The sequence below is a fragment of the Triticum dicoccoides genome, chromosome 3A (genome assembly GCF_002162155.2).
Source record: "Triticum dicoccoides isolate Atlit2015 ecotype Zavitan chromosome 3A, WEW_v2.0, whole genome shotgun sequence".
NCBI classification, from domain to species: domain Eukaryota; kingdom Viridiplantae; phylum Streptophyta; class Magnoliopsida; order Poales; family Poaceae; genus Triticum; species Triticum dicoccoides.
In genome coordinates, this window is record NC_041384.1 from 13,348,694 (window position 1) to 13,364,817 (window position 16,124).

The 16,124-nt window shown below is 51.9% G+C and overlaps 1 protein-coding gene across 1 annotated transcript; it reads left to right on the plus strand.

The window, feature by feature from the left end:
- The first annotated feature begins 7,538 nt into the window (after nt 1-7,538).
- LOC119266681 (beta-1,2-xylosyltransferase XYXT1-like) lies at nt 7,539-11,084 on the plus strand. The gene is made up of 6 exons (XM_037547934.1): nt 7,539-7,945; nt 8,063-8,131; nt 8,218-8,334; nt 8,542-8,694; nt 8,838-9,050; nt 9,602-11,084. Exons 1-6 carry the CDS (start codon nt 7,765-7,767, stop codon nt 10,783-10,785), a joined length of 1,917 nt encoding a protein of 638 aa, XP_037403831.1. The 5' UTR covers nt 7,539-7,764; the 3' UTR covers nt 10,786-11,084.
- The last annotated feature ends 5,040 nt before the right edge of the window (nt 11,085-16,124 follow it).

The following is a 16,124-nucleotide window of genomic DNA, read 5'->3' on the forward strand; positions in this document are numbered from 1 at the left end:
AGCGCCAATGCTCGGGCCTAGAGGAGACGATGGCCCTCTCTGCGGCCGACGACGTCGCCATCCCTGAGCTGGAGATGGTGGCGGCGAAGGAGGTGATGGAGGAGCCACCAGTGGCCATGTTCCACCCGGGCCTGCTGGGCCAGCAGTGGAGCTGGTCGTGCACGGCTCCGGAGATGGCGCACGTCGTGAGGGGCGTGAACTGGTGCCCCACACCGCCGCGGTCATCGGAGCGGGACGCGTCGCCACGGGAGGAGGTGGTGCAGGCACCTGCCACGTTCCAGCCCGCTCGGCGCACCGCGGACTGCTGGCCCGCCTCTGGACGCCGCCGGAGTATGTCGACCTCGTCAGCGACAACGACGACACCGGCGGCCACTAAAGACGGCCACGGCCACGGCATCGACGGGCGCGGTAGGAGCGCGCGGGCGGTGTTTTTTATTTTGTTTTTATGTTAATTATAGCACTGGGGTTAAGTGAACCGTGAAACTGAGTCGTTTTGTGGCCGTGACCCATAACTTATGTTTTAAGTTTTTTTAACTGCGTTTATCTACTTTTTATCCCAATACAGACATGATTTAGGTGCGTCCGCGCATAGGACGCACCCACGATCCAACGGACAGTGATGGAAATGGACAAATTCATTGTGGCCTCAAAGAAACAAAATCCAGTCAAACCGAACGTTACTTTGGGGTTGTGCGGTGGAGTTGGCCTCACTCCGTTGAGTGATCCCGTCACGTGCCTCTCGATTCCTACTTGAAACATTTTTTTTGTTAATGAATATCTAAACCAACTCGGACAGTGCATATCAGTTTTTCTTTTAGTGTTGCGGCCAGGACTACTTTGTCACCACCACCAGTCACTGTTACTGTACATGCTAGTCCAGTATGCGGGCTGGATCACGCGGGACATGGGCACGATGCGTGCCGAGATGTTGAGCGGCTTGGAATTGTCGGGGCGATCGGCCGGTCCACGGCTACATCCTAGTACTCCATGCATTCAAGTACATACGTAGTACATTCATTGATCCTCCATCGATCACTCACTCAATCATCGACCGATACTGCATCGTCAATGGACCTTCTAGCGCACACAGACGGCGACGTCTACTACTACTACTACTACTACAGGTTGCAGTCCAACAGCGGCGGTACGATTGCACGATGAAAATGGAACTGCTAATGCACGAGCTAGCAAATTGAGCCGTGCTCAGACGGTTAGGTAATTAGCGCTCGCATTTTTTTCAAGTTACTATTTGTAAGACAATAAGTTTTGGGGGACCAGCACAACCCTCTAGGGGTGGCTTATCTCATTATATATAATGAATGTGTTACAATACGTACAATATACATACATAAGTACAGAAGCTATACATAGTCTAACACCCTCCCTTAATCTTAGCCACTTTCTAAAGAACTGAGAAGGGTAAGATTGCGCCTATAAGCCTCAAACTGTGGCAGAGGTAAAGGCTTAGTGAAGATGTCTGCAAGTTGATCCTTAGATGAGATAAACTTGATCTGGAGTTGCTTCTGTGATACACGTTCCCGTACAAAGTGATAGTCAACTTCAATGTGTTTCGTTCGGGCATGAAATACTGGATTTGCAGAAAGGTATGTAGCACTGATGTTATCACACCAAATAATAGGAGGCTGTGGTTGAGACAAACCCAACTCCTGAAGCAAAGACTGCACCCAAATAATCTCTGCAGTAGCATTAGCCACAGCCTTGTACTCAGCTTCAGTACTGCTACGTGACACAGTAGCCTGTTTCCGAGCACTCCAGGCGATCAAATTAGGGCCAAAGAATACTGCATAACCCCCCGTGGATCGCCTGTCATCTGGGCTACCAGCCAATCTGCATCAGAGAAGGCCGAAAGGACCCGAGAGGAAGTCGGCCGAATATGCATACCAAATGTCAGGATGAACTGAACATAACGAAGAATGCGTTTAACAGCAGCCCAATGAGTATCTCTGGGAGCCTGAAGATACTGACAAACCCTGTTAACAGCATAAGAGATATCTGGTCTCGTGATCGTCAAGTACTGAAGTCCACCAACAATGCTCCTGTACTCTGTGGCATCCGCAGGAGACAAAAGTTCACCATCATCATTGCCGCCTTCTGATGGGCACGTCGATCGCCCTATGTTGCATGGCATCGATTCGCGTGCCCATGCATGGTCACCCGAAGAGCCCGTCGCGCCGAGCATCTCCACTGCTCGGTCCGCTACGCCAGCGACCGCCGAGTCTCCAGCGGCTCGGCCCTCTTCGCCAGCGGCCGCCGAGTCTCCAGTGGCTCGGCCTGTCACGCCGTCTTCGCCCGCTGTCTTCGCCTGCAGCTCGGGTCCGCGATGCCGTCCTCACGTCGCCTTCATCCGCGGATCGGCCCGCGACACCGGCCGCGCCACGGCCCACTATGCCGGGCTCGCCATCGGCCCGGTCTGTGACGCCGGCGTCGCCAGCTGCTTCGTCTGCTCTGCCGGTTTCGCCGGTGGGCCGGCCTTCTTCGCCGACCGAGCCCGAGGCTACTGTGTCTGGCTCCTCGTCACCGGCTGACTCGTCAACGTCGCCGTCCTCCAGCCCGTTGCAGGCTGCTCCGTCGACCTCGGTGGTTCCTGTGTCTCGACCACATACACGCAGTCGCAGTGGCATTTTCAAACCTAAGGAACGTAAGGATGGTACGGTTGCTTGGTTGGCTGCTTGTTTGGCTGTTGCTGTTGCGGATCCATCTTCTGAGCCTCGCTCATATCAGGCTGCCCTGCGCATTCCACATTGGCGAGAGGCTATGGAGCAGGAGTTTCATGCTCTCCTTCATAACAAGACATGGACTCTCGTTCCTCCACCACCACGGGTAAATGTTATTGACTCAAAATGGGTATTCAAAGTGAAGAAGCATTCGGATGGATCTATTGAGCGTTACAAAGCGCGACTTGTTGCTCGCGGTTTTCGGCAGCGCCATGGTCTTGACTATGAGGACACCTTCAGTCCTGTCGTCAAGCCTACCACTATTCGGCTTCTTCTCTCCATTGTTGTTTCTCGTGGTTGGTCACTTCGTCAACTTGATGTGCAGACAGGGCGGACGCCGCAAAGCTCGCGGCCGGGTCGGACGCCGCAAGGCCCGCGGCCGGGGCGGACGCCGCCAACCCCGCCAGCGGGGCGGTGTGATCCGCTTGCGGCAGGAGCGGCGGGACAACGCCCGCGGAGTCCGCAGCGGACGGCGGCGCCGCGGTGTGGACCACGAGGTCGCGCCCAAGCGAGGGCGCCGGCGGCGTGGAGTAGACGGAGCCGATGCTCCTGGTCCCGATCGGAGCCGGAACGGCGACGACATCGAGCGGGAGGTTGAGCAGAGCCGCAAGAGAGGCCGGAAGGAAGTCCGCAGCAGTGGAACCGGTGGTGGCGGCGCTCGACATGGCGGCGGTGAAGGCGGCGGCGGCTGCGGCGGCGGTGTAGGTATTAGGGTTTGGAAGCGGAAGCGATCGTAACCTAGCGTGATACCATGTAAGACAATAAGTTTTGGGGGAACCAGCACAACCCTCTAGGGGTGGCTTATCTCATTATATATAATGGATGTGTTACAATACGTACAATATACGTACATAAGTACAGAAGCTATACATAGTCTAACACTATTTCATTTCTTTCGACGATGCAAATGATACTGCCAATGCACGAGCCTAACTATTGTATAGTAATACTAATCGGTGAGTAGGATTAGCAATTGGTGCATATCAATGGCTCATATACGATGCCATTATCTCCAGTTAACCCTAGGACATAGCGTATGCGATGGGGCAACCAACCATCATCTAAATCAAAATTATTCCGCGATCTTTGCGCAAAACTGTTTGTTTATGCGCAAGGTGCCTTGACGGGGAGGAGATGCTCTGGGCCGGAACGTGCACACGGCGTCCCAAGCACACACACACACTGATGGTCCTGCACACTTCTCCAAACAAAAACAAAAAAAGAATAAGTCATGATGCAGATTTGTCGGCACGGATTTGTGATGCTTCCGAGGTAACATTAGTTTTTCTTTTTTGGAATTCAGGTAACATTAGCTTTACTTATCTGCCTTTTGTTACCTGTAAAAAAGATTAGTACTAACATGCTCCAGTCTTTGTAGAGTAAAATACGCCTACATTTTCTGGTTACAAAAGCAATACTTTCCCCGCAAAAAAAGAAAAAGGAAACACTACCCAAGATATTCGTCTCTGGTCTGCCCTTTTCACTCCCGACGAGAAAATAATTTTTTTTTTACCCAAGCTTGGCCTGGCGTCTTCTCTGGTACACGCCACAGTTGACCACGGAAAGAGAGGACGTGCTGTCGTGTCACTAGCGCCTGTAGACGCGGCAACGGATGCCATGACGTTTTTTTTTTCAGCTTGTGCCGATTTCATGTGAGCTTCCCGTATCATATTCTATCCATGCACCTACCAACTGACAATTTGACATATGACCCCGCCAAAAAGAAAACTAATACGATATATGAATGTGAACTTCCATATGATTTATTATTGGAGAAGAAACAGAAATCCTGCTGCTGAAAAATTAAGCAATATGATTAATTCCCGAATATATATTATGACAAATGCAACACATTACTAGATGAATTGAACCACAAGTAAAACAACATCATGTAAGTAACAACCATGATAAAATACCACTCCCTCCGTCCTATAATATAAGATTTTTTTGCAAGTTGTTTTAGCTTGCAAAACGATCTTATATTATAGGAGAAGAGAGATATATCATCCGTCAGTACGTATTGATCGTTTGTAAATGAAGTCGTCGTGACTGGTGGTGCCGAGACGATGTTGTTGACAATGACGCTAGCAAAGATCGATCAAGGCAGACAATAGCGGAAACATCGGTGTGAGGAGGAAGGTGAACCGTGGTGAAGAACGCAAGCAATCGCTCGAAGCGCTTCTCAAAAACATATCTCGCCCTCTTTTGATGCTAGCTCTCAACAACGAGAAGTTTTGGAGACCCGCTCTCCTATTCGTCGGCGCACGCACGCGCTCGGGTGGAGTAGGGTACAAGGACAGCACAACGGCGAGAAAAACACAAAAGCCCTAGTTCCATTTGATGTATCTTTGGTGGTGAATGATAGGTCGATCATTTGATATACGGCACGGTCGTGTTATATATATATAGGACTAACTTTCCAGCTAAAAAACTTGCCGCCCAAGAAACCAAAAAATAAACACTGAAAGGAAACCGTGCGGCTTGTAAGGTCACAATCCAAATTTCTACGGACCATTCACGCACATATAACACGACCGTGCCGTTCTTCTCAACGAGATGGTGGGTGGGGGATCCCCGATTGCTGTGACGAGTGGCGGAGGTCAAGGCCGGGGCGGCGTCCCCGGATCTCATCATGGCGGGAGCGGCGGCCGTTGTGGTCGCAGGGGCGGAGCTCGGTCAGGCCTAGAGGGCCATGATCTACTGTTTGTGACGCCCATCGGTGACAAGTTTAGAACTTGAACCTGCCTGGCGGGTTTCATCAAGGAAGTTAACCGTCCCAGGTAGGAGTACGTTGAATAAACGTTGTCGTCACACTTCCACGTAGGGCCCCGCGGCTTAATTAGTCCCCCTGTACCCCCTGGCCGCGACGTAAACCGAACAAGGTACGCGGAGCAACAAAACCGCCAGCGCATACGCTTGGCACGAAGAATTGACTTGCGTCCAAAATCAAAATGTTCCATCATCTATAGACATGCAAGAGAAAATCGATAAATTTGTTGGGACGGCCGAACATGCGAGAAATGTGGCGTGCAAGTCGGGCATTGTTGGGCTGCTCCAAACTACGTACTGGTTTCTACAGTTCCATGTCTGAATTCTCTCCCTCCAGTTGGGCAGCGAAACTGATGACCGTCCTTGTGCGGCCGACATGCCATTGCCAGTCAACAAGTGCAGTGCCGATCACACCTTCGCGCCGACTGTAGAAAAACGCGCAACGATCCGCCGCGACGTGGAGACGACGAGGGAGGCGCACGCACGTCGCGCCGGAACAAGGACGGCCGGGCGTCGCCATTAACAGCGGCGTGGCGAATCGATGAGCGAGTTGGACCAAGACGGAATCCTTTGGGCCATTTTCTGCTGGAATGGATGTGGCAACAACCGCTCTATTGATCGATCCATCGATCTCCATCCACATACAGTATACGACGTACGCCACACACGGGCGCGTCGATACGCATCGATCGCTCCATTGCAGCATCGCTGGTTACCGGTAGCACTACTAGTATTTTGGACTTTTGGACGATCTTCTTGCACGTCCTGGCTATCTGTACTGGCCACACAAACTCAGTGACTCGCAAAGAAATTTCCTTGATTCTGTTTGCGCTGCTTGTAAATCAGCCCAGGAGCCCTTGTCCGTTGGAATGAATACTTGTCACAGAAGACGCAGTATATAATTAAGAGGCAGAATGATGATGGCATTTAAGCAGCAGTGTTAGGAAGGAAGCCTGCCTGTTTGCTGCTGGAAGGAACTGACCACTTGGCCGACTGAAGGAAGGAATCATCGGCCGATGGCGACTGCTATCTGCCCGCTGAGAAACACCATTAGTAAATGCATGCATGCACGCAGAAGCCCCAGCATTACTACTAGTTCAATCCATTAGTGGTGGTACGTGTGGTCTGTAGTAGATGGAGAGCATTAACACTGCTGATCTTGGCAGCGGCAGTGATTAACAGTCCCGGGTAATCAGTGACCGCATGTGTGTTGCGTAAGCCGCACTGAAGGTGGGAACAAGTCGTGCCGTGCGGTGCGATGCACGGACGGGGACCCATGCCGGTCGGGAATTTCTTTGCGGCCCACCAGCGGGCGGACAGGCACGCGAAGCAGGGCGCGGAAGGGGGCATCCGAGTTTGTCCTCTGAACGCCGCTCGCTCGCTCACTCACTTTACCGGTCGTAACGCAGATCCCACGTTGGCAGTAGTAGTATGCATCGACAGGGCAAATATTTCGTCAGTGCCGATTAAATGAGATGAGCACACCCTCCCAATAGATGGATGCACGGACGGGCGGACGAAAGGAGCACCTCATCTGAATCCGATCTCCCAGGAGCCAGGATCCATCCAGCCAGCCAGCAGGAGAGCAGGCAGCGTCGGTGCTCCTCCCTCCGGTGATCCAATCACGGAGCACACGTTCGCAGCAGTAGCAGCCGCTCCCCACTCCGTCCCGTCCTTCCGTCACTTGGTCAGCCATCTCTCCACCCTTCACGGGAACACAGAACAACGCGTACTACTCGTACTCCTACTAACAGTACAGCTTGATTGAAACGGGGAGGGGAGAAAGCCACGCAGTTTTTTTATATTGATTTTCTTTGTGGCAAACAAGGCCACGAGTTACGGAGGGATTACTGGAGAAAGAAAAGCCTTGCCTTGCCATGCCTCGCTCGCCCGTCTCTTCTTCTTCTCCTCGCTTTCGCACGCTCAGCTTGCTCCATATTACTACCACTGAATCTGCTGCTATTTAGTGTACAACTACTGCTAGCTCACGAGTTACGGTTAGTTAAGTAGTACAAGTAAACGCAACGCGTCGCTCGCCCCACACCCGGTGCCGCTGTTTGCTCCGGCGCTGCCTGTAAGCATGTGAGGTCAGCTCAGGCTCTCTCTCGCTCGCTAGCCCAGAGATATATACGCGCCGCGCCCCTGCTCCGCTCCGCTCACCCTCCACCTCGACACCTCTCTCTCTCTCTCCCTCGCGAGCAGAGAGTCAGACACAGCCCAACCGAGCAAGGAGAGCAAGGAGAGCAGAGCGGCGGCGGGCATGGAGGGCGGCAAGGCGGCGGCCTACGCCCACCACCACGACACCGCCAGGCTGCTCAAGGCCTTCAGCCGCACCGTCGAGCCGCGCAACTTCGGCATCGGCCTCGTCGCCGGATTCCTCCTCGTCACCTGCGCATACTTCTCCACCGCCAAGTTCGACGCCATCCACATCGCGCCCCTCGGTAAGCCAACCCCCTCCCCCTCTCCTCCCTCCGCGCATCTGCATTCGCTTCCCGCTTCCTCTACCCCCCTTGTCCCCCGCGGCTCTGACGGACCAATCTCGACGTGTCTGTGTGCAGTCAGCCCCCTGGAGACCCGGATTGGCTCGCCGGTGAGCGCCGCCGCCGCCGGCTCCAAGACCCAATTAGGTGCTTAATCCATCCCCCGCGCCAACATTTCGGCCGAATCTATCTTGCCAATCGACAAGTTTGACTGACGGCCTTCTTTTCTTCAGATTTGGGCGTGCTGGGGCAGGACGCGGCATTATCCGGGGAGGGGAGCAAGGCCGAGGTGCTGGACACGGACGGCGACGACCACACGACCACCTCCCCCTCCTCCTCTTCACCGCAAGGTAAACAGCAAATCATTTGCTTATTACACTGTGTATGCATGCGTCAGGCGGTCCGGCCATGGCCATGGCTAGAGGCCACGAGCTGCCGCGGCCGCCGCCCGCCGCTACTTGGCTGCTTCTACCGGCTCGCACGCAACGTCCATCCAGGCAATCCGGTGACAAAGACTGGTGTATTTTTTTTAATCTCCCCGTTCCTTTTCGCTTTAGATTTGGTCCACGATGCGTCGCTGGCGGACACGAAGAAAGATGACACCTTTGCGAGGGACGGCGATGCTGCGGCCGTGGAGGCCGCCAAGGACGATGACGCCGCCGGCGCTCTTCTCCCTCCCCTGTCGGCAAACGGCACGCAAGAGGAACAAGGTGAGTGAGGATCCAATCGACCAACCACTTAGTTAGTAGTAGATAAGATGCGGCTTCGCATAATTGTTTTGTTCTTGGGGGAAAAGGGAGTTAGTAGTTGTTGGATTTGACAAGCCGAGCTTTGTGGGTGTTTGGTTGGTCAGGTGTTCTTGAGGACCAGGAGCTGCTAGTGCAGGATGCCATTGCCGCTGCTAATTCACCAAACAAGAGCTCCAGCAATGGCGGCTCACAGTCCGTGGTTCAATCCGACCCGGCGACGATTCCTGCTCCAGTCCAGCAGACTCCTCCTACCGTTCCAGTTCCAGAGGCTCCCAAGCAGATTCCCCTCACTCCAGAGGCTGTCAAGCAGCAGCCAGGTACTCATCTCATCTCATCACACCTACTACTAGTAATTCTTCTTCTATTTCCATGGTAAAAAATGAACACCTCAAGCACTTGAACTTGTTCTACTAGTTTGAGCAATCAATCACTCGTCCTGCTGCGAAATGCAGACACATTTCTTTTTATCTTTTGCAGCTCCACTTCCCTGTCCCAAAGAAACAATGTCCTTGCTACACTGCTCCACTCCTCTGCTTTTACCCATTGCGTCCTCTTCTCCAGCTTTCTTTCTTGAGAGGAGAGCAATGTGGCAATGCCTCATCCCGTGCCCTCTCACTCACTAATCTGACGACGGGAAAGCCCCATTTTCTAGACCCCTCCTTTGCTTTGATCATTTCATTTCGTGGACTAGTGTACTAGTGCTTGGTCCTACACGAACTCAATAATGTTCTTGTCTGCCAAGCTCTCGCAAGAAAAGATTTTCTTTGGCCGCTGCTTCACTTTTCCGTGCCAATCATTTTTCTGATCATTCATGGCCAACTACTAACTGAAGATCAACGTGTTTTTGGTGCGTGGGATTATTATTCAGGTTCGGAGGAGGCGGCGACGGCGCCCCGGCGGGAGGGGAAGCCGCTGTGCGACCTGACGTCGAACCGGCGCATCGACTGGTGCGAGCTGGACGGCGACGTGCGCGTCCACGGCGCCAAGGCCACCGTCACCCTGGTCGGCGCGCCGCAGGCCGAGGAGTGGCGCATCAGGCCGTACCCGCGCAAGGTCGACCCCAACGCCATGCGCCACGTCACCAACATCACCGTGCGCTCCACCACGACTCTCCCCGGCGCCGGCGAGGACGACGAGTGCGCGATCAGGCACTCGGTGCCGGCGCTGCTCTTCTCGGACCGCGGGTACACGGGCAACTACTTCCACGCCTACACCGACGTCATCCTGCCGCTCTTCCTCACGGCCAAGCAGTACGGCGGGGAGGTGCAGTTCCTCGTCTCCGACCTGCAGATGTGGTGGGTCGGCAAGTTCCTCCCCGTCTTCAAGAGCCTCTCCAACTACGACCTCGTCGACCTCGCCGCCGACAACCGCACCCGCTGCTTCCGCCACGTCCAGGTGGGGCTCACCTGCCACGCCGACTTCAGCATCGACCCGCTCCGCGCCCCCAACGGCTACTCCATGGTCGACTTCACCAAGCACATGCGCGGCGTCTACGGCCTCCCCCGCGGCCTCGCCGTGCCGGCCACCGGCGCCAGGCCACGGCTTCTGCTCATCGCGCGCGCTAGCACGCGGCGGTTCGTGAACGCCGACGACATCGTGCGCGCGGCGCAGAAGGTCGGGTTCGAGGTGGTGGTGTCGGAGGGCACGCACGAGGTGGCGCCCTTCGCGGAGCTGGCCAACACGTGCGACGCCATGCTGGGCGTGCACGGCGCCGGGCTGACCAACATGGTGTTCCTGCCCACGGGCGGGGTGGTGATCCAGGTGGTGCCGCTGGGCGGGCTGGAGTTCGTCGCCGGCTACTTCCGGACGCCGTCCAGGGACATGGGCCTGAAATACCTCGAGTACCGGATCGCGCCGGCGGAGAGCACGCTGACGGAGCAGTACCCGCCGGACCACGCCATCTTCACGGACCCCGACGGCGTGAAGAGCAAGGGGTGGGAGTCGCTGAAGCAGGTGTACCTGGACAAGCAGGACGTCCGGCTGGACCTCAAGAGGTTCCGGCCGCTGCTCAAGAAGGCCATCGCGCACATCAGAGCAAACAAGCTCCAGTGAATCCTTCATTTGATCTTCTTCTTTGACTTTTTTTTTTTTGTTTCTTTTCTAATTCTAGTTATGATGGTATACCAGTAGAATGTATGTATCCATATCTATATATGCCAGTGTATGTAGCAGTCTAGCGGATGAGATGAGAAGAGATCGGACGACAAAAAAAATTGTATGATATGGCAGGCATGGCGATCAAGTGTAGATGAGATGGTCAAGAGTAGCAGAAAACTGTACTACCCAAAGATGTTAGCTGATGGATGGTTTTTTCAGAGGCATTCAGTAGCAATTTCATCATTCTTTGTTTCTTGGGAGGCGTTCAGTGGCAGTTTCAGATAAGATCAGTCGTATAGAAAGAAGCTCTCATACATACACATTTTGACATTAGGAGCAACGGAATTTTTTTTCCTTTGGTCTCGAGGTGACACGATCCGTCTCAGGCTATCATATTCTCTCTTGTTGTTGTAATTTTGATGCTTAGCAGGAGTGGGGAGCGAGTGTGTGGCTCCTCCGTGCTGTGCTGTGCTGCGAACGTGTGCATGGCTCCATGATTGATTCGTCGAGCTGTGTGCGTTGGATCCGGAGGAGCACCGACGCCGCGACGATGCCGGCCGGGGATCTCTCTCTCTCTCTCTCTCTCTCTCCATGTGCCCCCCATGGCTCGTGACGTCGATCGAATCGGTTTTTAGACATCGGACTGCATCATGGATGATGACAGAGCGAGCACCGCACGGCGCGAGCCAATGGCCGTGTTTCCACCTTGATTGCAGCTTACGCAACGCACATGCGCTCGGTGATTACTCAACTGATAGAACTTCTCACGAGAATTAATCACTGCCGCTGCAACTATCTGCGGTGTACAAATGCTCTGCTTCTACTACCACAAATGATCTGCTGCCAATGACAAATGCCAAGACCACGCACTACTCCGCCTATTAGTCTTGTTTGAAGTATATAAAACTCTTCAAAAGTTTGACCGATTTATGTATATAGTAGAAAAGATTAGCATTCAATGTACGGCATTAATATCATTAGATTCATCCTGAAATATAATCTGGAGTAGATATATTTGTCGGCTATTGCAGATATTGATGTTTTTCATGCATTTTTTTATCAAGCTTTGTGAAGTTTGATTTTATATAACCATGCTAATACACACAAAATACATTCCCGAGAAAACACTGATACGCAAAGTAAAAAACGAAACGGTTTAAGAGCATCTACAACTTTTTTTAAAGGTATTAAAAGAGCACCTACAGTTAGACTTAGCAAAATCCGACTTTCAGCACGTCCGCGGACCGGCCCGTTAGGCCGGGCATCTGAGGCCCGTTTGAGCCCGTCTGGATCGCTTTTTTGTGTCTGGTCACTATTTAGACCGTCTGTATGAGTGTTTGAGGTGTCTTGTTGTAGATTGAACTGGATTGAGTAGGATGCATGCATTAACTGGTGTTTCTGAGTGGGCTGGTAGCAGTCGCCGTCGACCTATTCCTTCATTACTTTGCCTCAAGTGGTGAGTTCCTAATCCTGCTGCTTAAATGCTCTCATCATTCTGCCTTAACTGTCGTGCGTACTACTATGTGACAAGTAATTCCTAGTACTGGCCGCCGTCGGAAACAGAAACCCTATGTATGCATCTGATTCGTGGTGGGATACTGTAGCAACAACTTATTATTATTATTATTCTTTTTTGCTTCTCGCATGAACCAGAGGAAACTAGGAATTAATTCGGTCATACGTGAGTACTGTAACAAACAGCTTTTCCAACAAAACCTTTCGGCAGATGTTTTCAGCAACTTGCCGGAAATGCAACCAATGAATATATGAAGAACAGTACGTACAGTAGACGGCCACTCCACCGCTCCTGGCCGGCTGCTAACTGCATTCCTCATACCATTTTCGGGATGGGCAGACACGGCCATACGCGCGGGTAGAGCCGGCCGGACGTTGCCGGGTGTATGGATGGATGGACGGAGATGAGAACCAGATGAGATCGGTGTGAGTAAATTGCCGGAAACCACCACTTTGAAGGCTAGGTTTGCAGAAAACACTACAATACACTTTTTTTGCAGAAAACATCATGTCTTCGGTAATGTTTTTGCAAAATCCACCGATCGGCGGATTTGGCTCTGTTGATCGCGTTTATGACAGATGGGACCTATTTTTTGCCTACATGGCGTGATTTTTCATGCCTGTTCAATTTTAGTCTAAATTTATGAAGTAGTCCCCACTGTTTTACACATACACCCCTCATGTTCTTTGTGTTCCTCTCTATCCCCCTGTTCGTCTTCTAGCTAATGACAGAGGGCAGCGGAGCGGCTGGCTGAGGTGAGCGCGTAGTCCGCACAAGGAGACGCAGCGGCCATGGGGGGCACGATGGTGGCGCGCTGCCGCATCTGAGGGAGGACGCGACGCTGCTCAAGAGAAGCTTCCGGCATCGCCACGGGCGGCCGAAGATGTCAGGGAGGCTTGCTCTGTTGCGGCGCCATGGGAGGATCCACCGGTCAATATTGGAAGGCGCGCTCGTAAATGGAGATGTGCTCGGCATCTCCTTCAGAGCGGCCCACTCGTGCAGGCAAGGCGGAGCTCCAACAGCTACCAGGGCTGCCGATGCAGCGGGATGATGTGCACGGTGCAGGGGCTCACCTAGTCGTCGCTGAGATCTAGATCGGGCTCGGCCCAGTCGTCGTCCTCTCGCGTTGGTCCGACCACAGCTCTGACGGCCCCAGACGGATCCTACACCGGTGAGCATTAGAATGGCTGGATCTTGCTCACCGCGGAAGATGCCGACGTTGAGCCGCCGTCGACCCTGCCTCGCCGATGCAAGGCACATACCGCATTCTGGCAGCAAGCACCACCAGCAGCAGCGAGCGGCGGCATCTGGCGGTGGGATCCCGAGCGACGGCGGGCGGCCAAGTGCTTGAGGGCGGTTGGGAGTGCGGGGCGCTGGGGGAAGGCATGTGGCAGCGGGCGGCGATGGGAGGCCAAGCTCTGTTCTGATTTTGCAGAGGGGAGAGAGTTGGAGAAGAAGGGAGGGAGGGCTGTATGTGTAAAATTGCATGGGCTACTTTGTAAATTTAGATTAAATCGAACATGAACAAAAATTTACGCCACGTAGGCAAAAAAAGGGCCCCATCTGTCATAATCTCACTTATCTGAGGCCAATCCGCCGATCAGTGCTTTCTGCAAAAAAATTACCGAAGACACGGTGTTTTCTGAAGAAAAAAATGTATTGTAGTGGTTTTCGTAAACCTTGCCCTCAAAATAATGGTTTTCTGCAATTTACTCGATCGGTGTGGGTAGGGCAGGTGCCTACCAAGCCAAGCCAGGGCGGGCAAGATCATCGCCCAAAATGCTATCCGTAACGAACGATGATGCAATCAGGGAAGCGATCGATGCGTCCGTCCTGGTGTGGCGTCCGTGTATGTGGATGGAGATCGATGGATCGATGTGGTGGCTGTTGCAACATCCATTCCAGCAGAAAATGGCCCAAAGAATCATGTCATGATCGCACTTGTGCATCAACGCCGCTGACGCTGTTAATGGAGACGTACGGCCGTCCTTGTTCCGGCGCGACGTACCCCTCGTCCTCTCCACGTCGCCGTAGCCCGCCGCCGCGCCGGTGGACTATCTATTTTTCTGCCGTCGGCGCGACGGTGTGAATCGTGTGATTGGCACCGCACTGCACTGGTTGGCCGGCGCGTCGGCAAGAGAGACAGTGATCTGCTTGGCTGCCAAACTCGAGGGAGAAAATTCAAACATGGGACGCTGTGATCGACACGAAATGAATTAACTCTAGTTGAGAGCGGCCCAACAACGCCCGACCCGCGTGCCACATTTTGGACGGAGACGGAAAGACATGTGTGTATGTGTGTGTCTCAACTCTGAACGCGCACAAGGCACAGTCAAACCCTGCCCAATTTTCCTTGTCCTGCTTCCTACTCTCTCCCTGCTACTCCCTCCGTTCTAAATTACTTGTCTTGGATTTGTCTAGATACAGAAGTATTTAGCACTAAAATGAGTCTAGATACATCTGTATCTAGACAAATCCAAAACAAGTAATTCAGAATGGAGGGAGTATAATATAAGAGCATTTTTTACAACACAACCTTATATTATGAGACGGATGGTAGCTGCCAACAACTCTGATCGACAGGACTGCTCGATTTTCCCCGAATCATAATGGGTTTTTCATCCTTCTCATTTGAAGGAGGCGATAACCTTTCAGGCTTTGGAAATATCCCAAAGAAATAGCCCAGCTAAAACGACCTTGGAAGCCAAATGGGAAAGAAGAGAACGTGCGTTGGATCGATAACCTAAATGCTATACAAATAAAACGGAACCGCATTCAATCAATTAATCAATCAATGTGTTGATCGACGTATCAGTTTAGCCTAATGCATTAGCATTACTAGCAGTAGTACCATTTGCATCGCCGCATAGCACAACAAGTAAAACTAGAACTAGCAAGCATCATCCAAGTTTTCTGGAAGAGACAACCCTCGGGCCAAAAAAGCAACATGAACATGATGCTCGCAAGCAGTGCACCGGGGCACGGAATGAGCAAGTCAAGTTCGGGAAGAATTTCTCGCAAAAAAAAAGTTCAGGAAGAATTGGCGCGGTTCGAAATGAACTCAGTGGGCCAAGTAAAAGTGGATCTTGTGCAGCGTGTGAGTAAGTGGCCTGGGGCCCAGGTGCCGATGTTGGGAAAAATATCCAGTGACACCAGCCCACATGGCCACATGCTCTTGATCAATAAAGATTACGAGAATTCTCAAAAATGAGCCCACATGCTCCCATCGGGAATCCGCATATTGCGGGGGGTAACGAGGAAACGCGCACCGCTGGGTACAACGATGTTGTATAGACCAAACCGTTTTACGGATCGGCTGTGTTTTTCTATCACTGATTTTGGGAATTGCTTCTGTTTTTATTTCTATATTTATTTTTAAAATTCATGACATTTTTGAATTCACGCATTTTTATTTTTGAATATATTTTTAAAATTTGGAACATTTTTAAATTCCAGTTTTGTTTTGAATTGATGAGTGTTTTTCAAAAGGCAGAACCTTTTCTATTCTGTGAACATTTATTTTAAAATTCAGATCATTTTTCTAACATTTAAGAACATTTTTAAAATTCACGAATATTTTGATAAAATCAGAAGCTTTTTTTAAATCCAGTAATAATTTTCAAATTCATGTTTTCTTTTCTACAAATCATAAACATTTTTTAAATTTGTGAACATTTTTTCTATTTCCGTACATTTTTTCAAATTCATGAGCATTTTTTGAATTTCAGTAAAATAAGAAAAATTGAAAGGGAGAAAGAATAAAACAAAAAACAGAAAA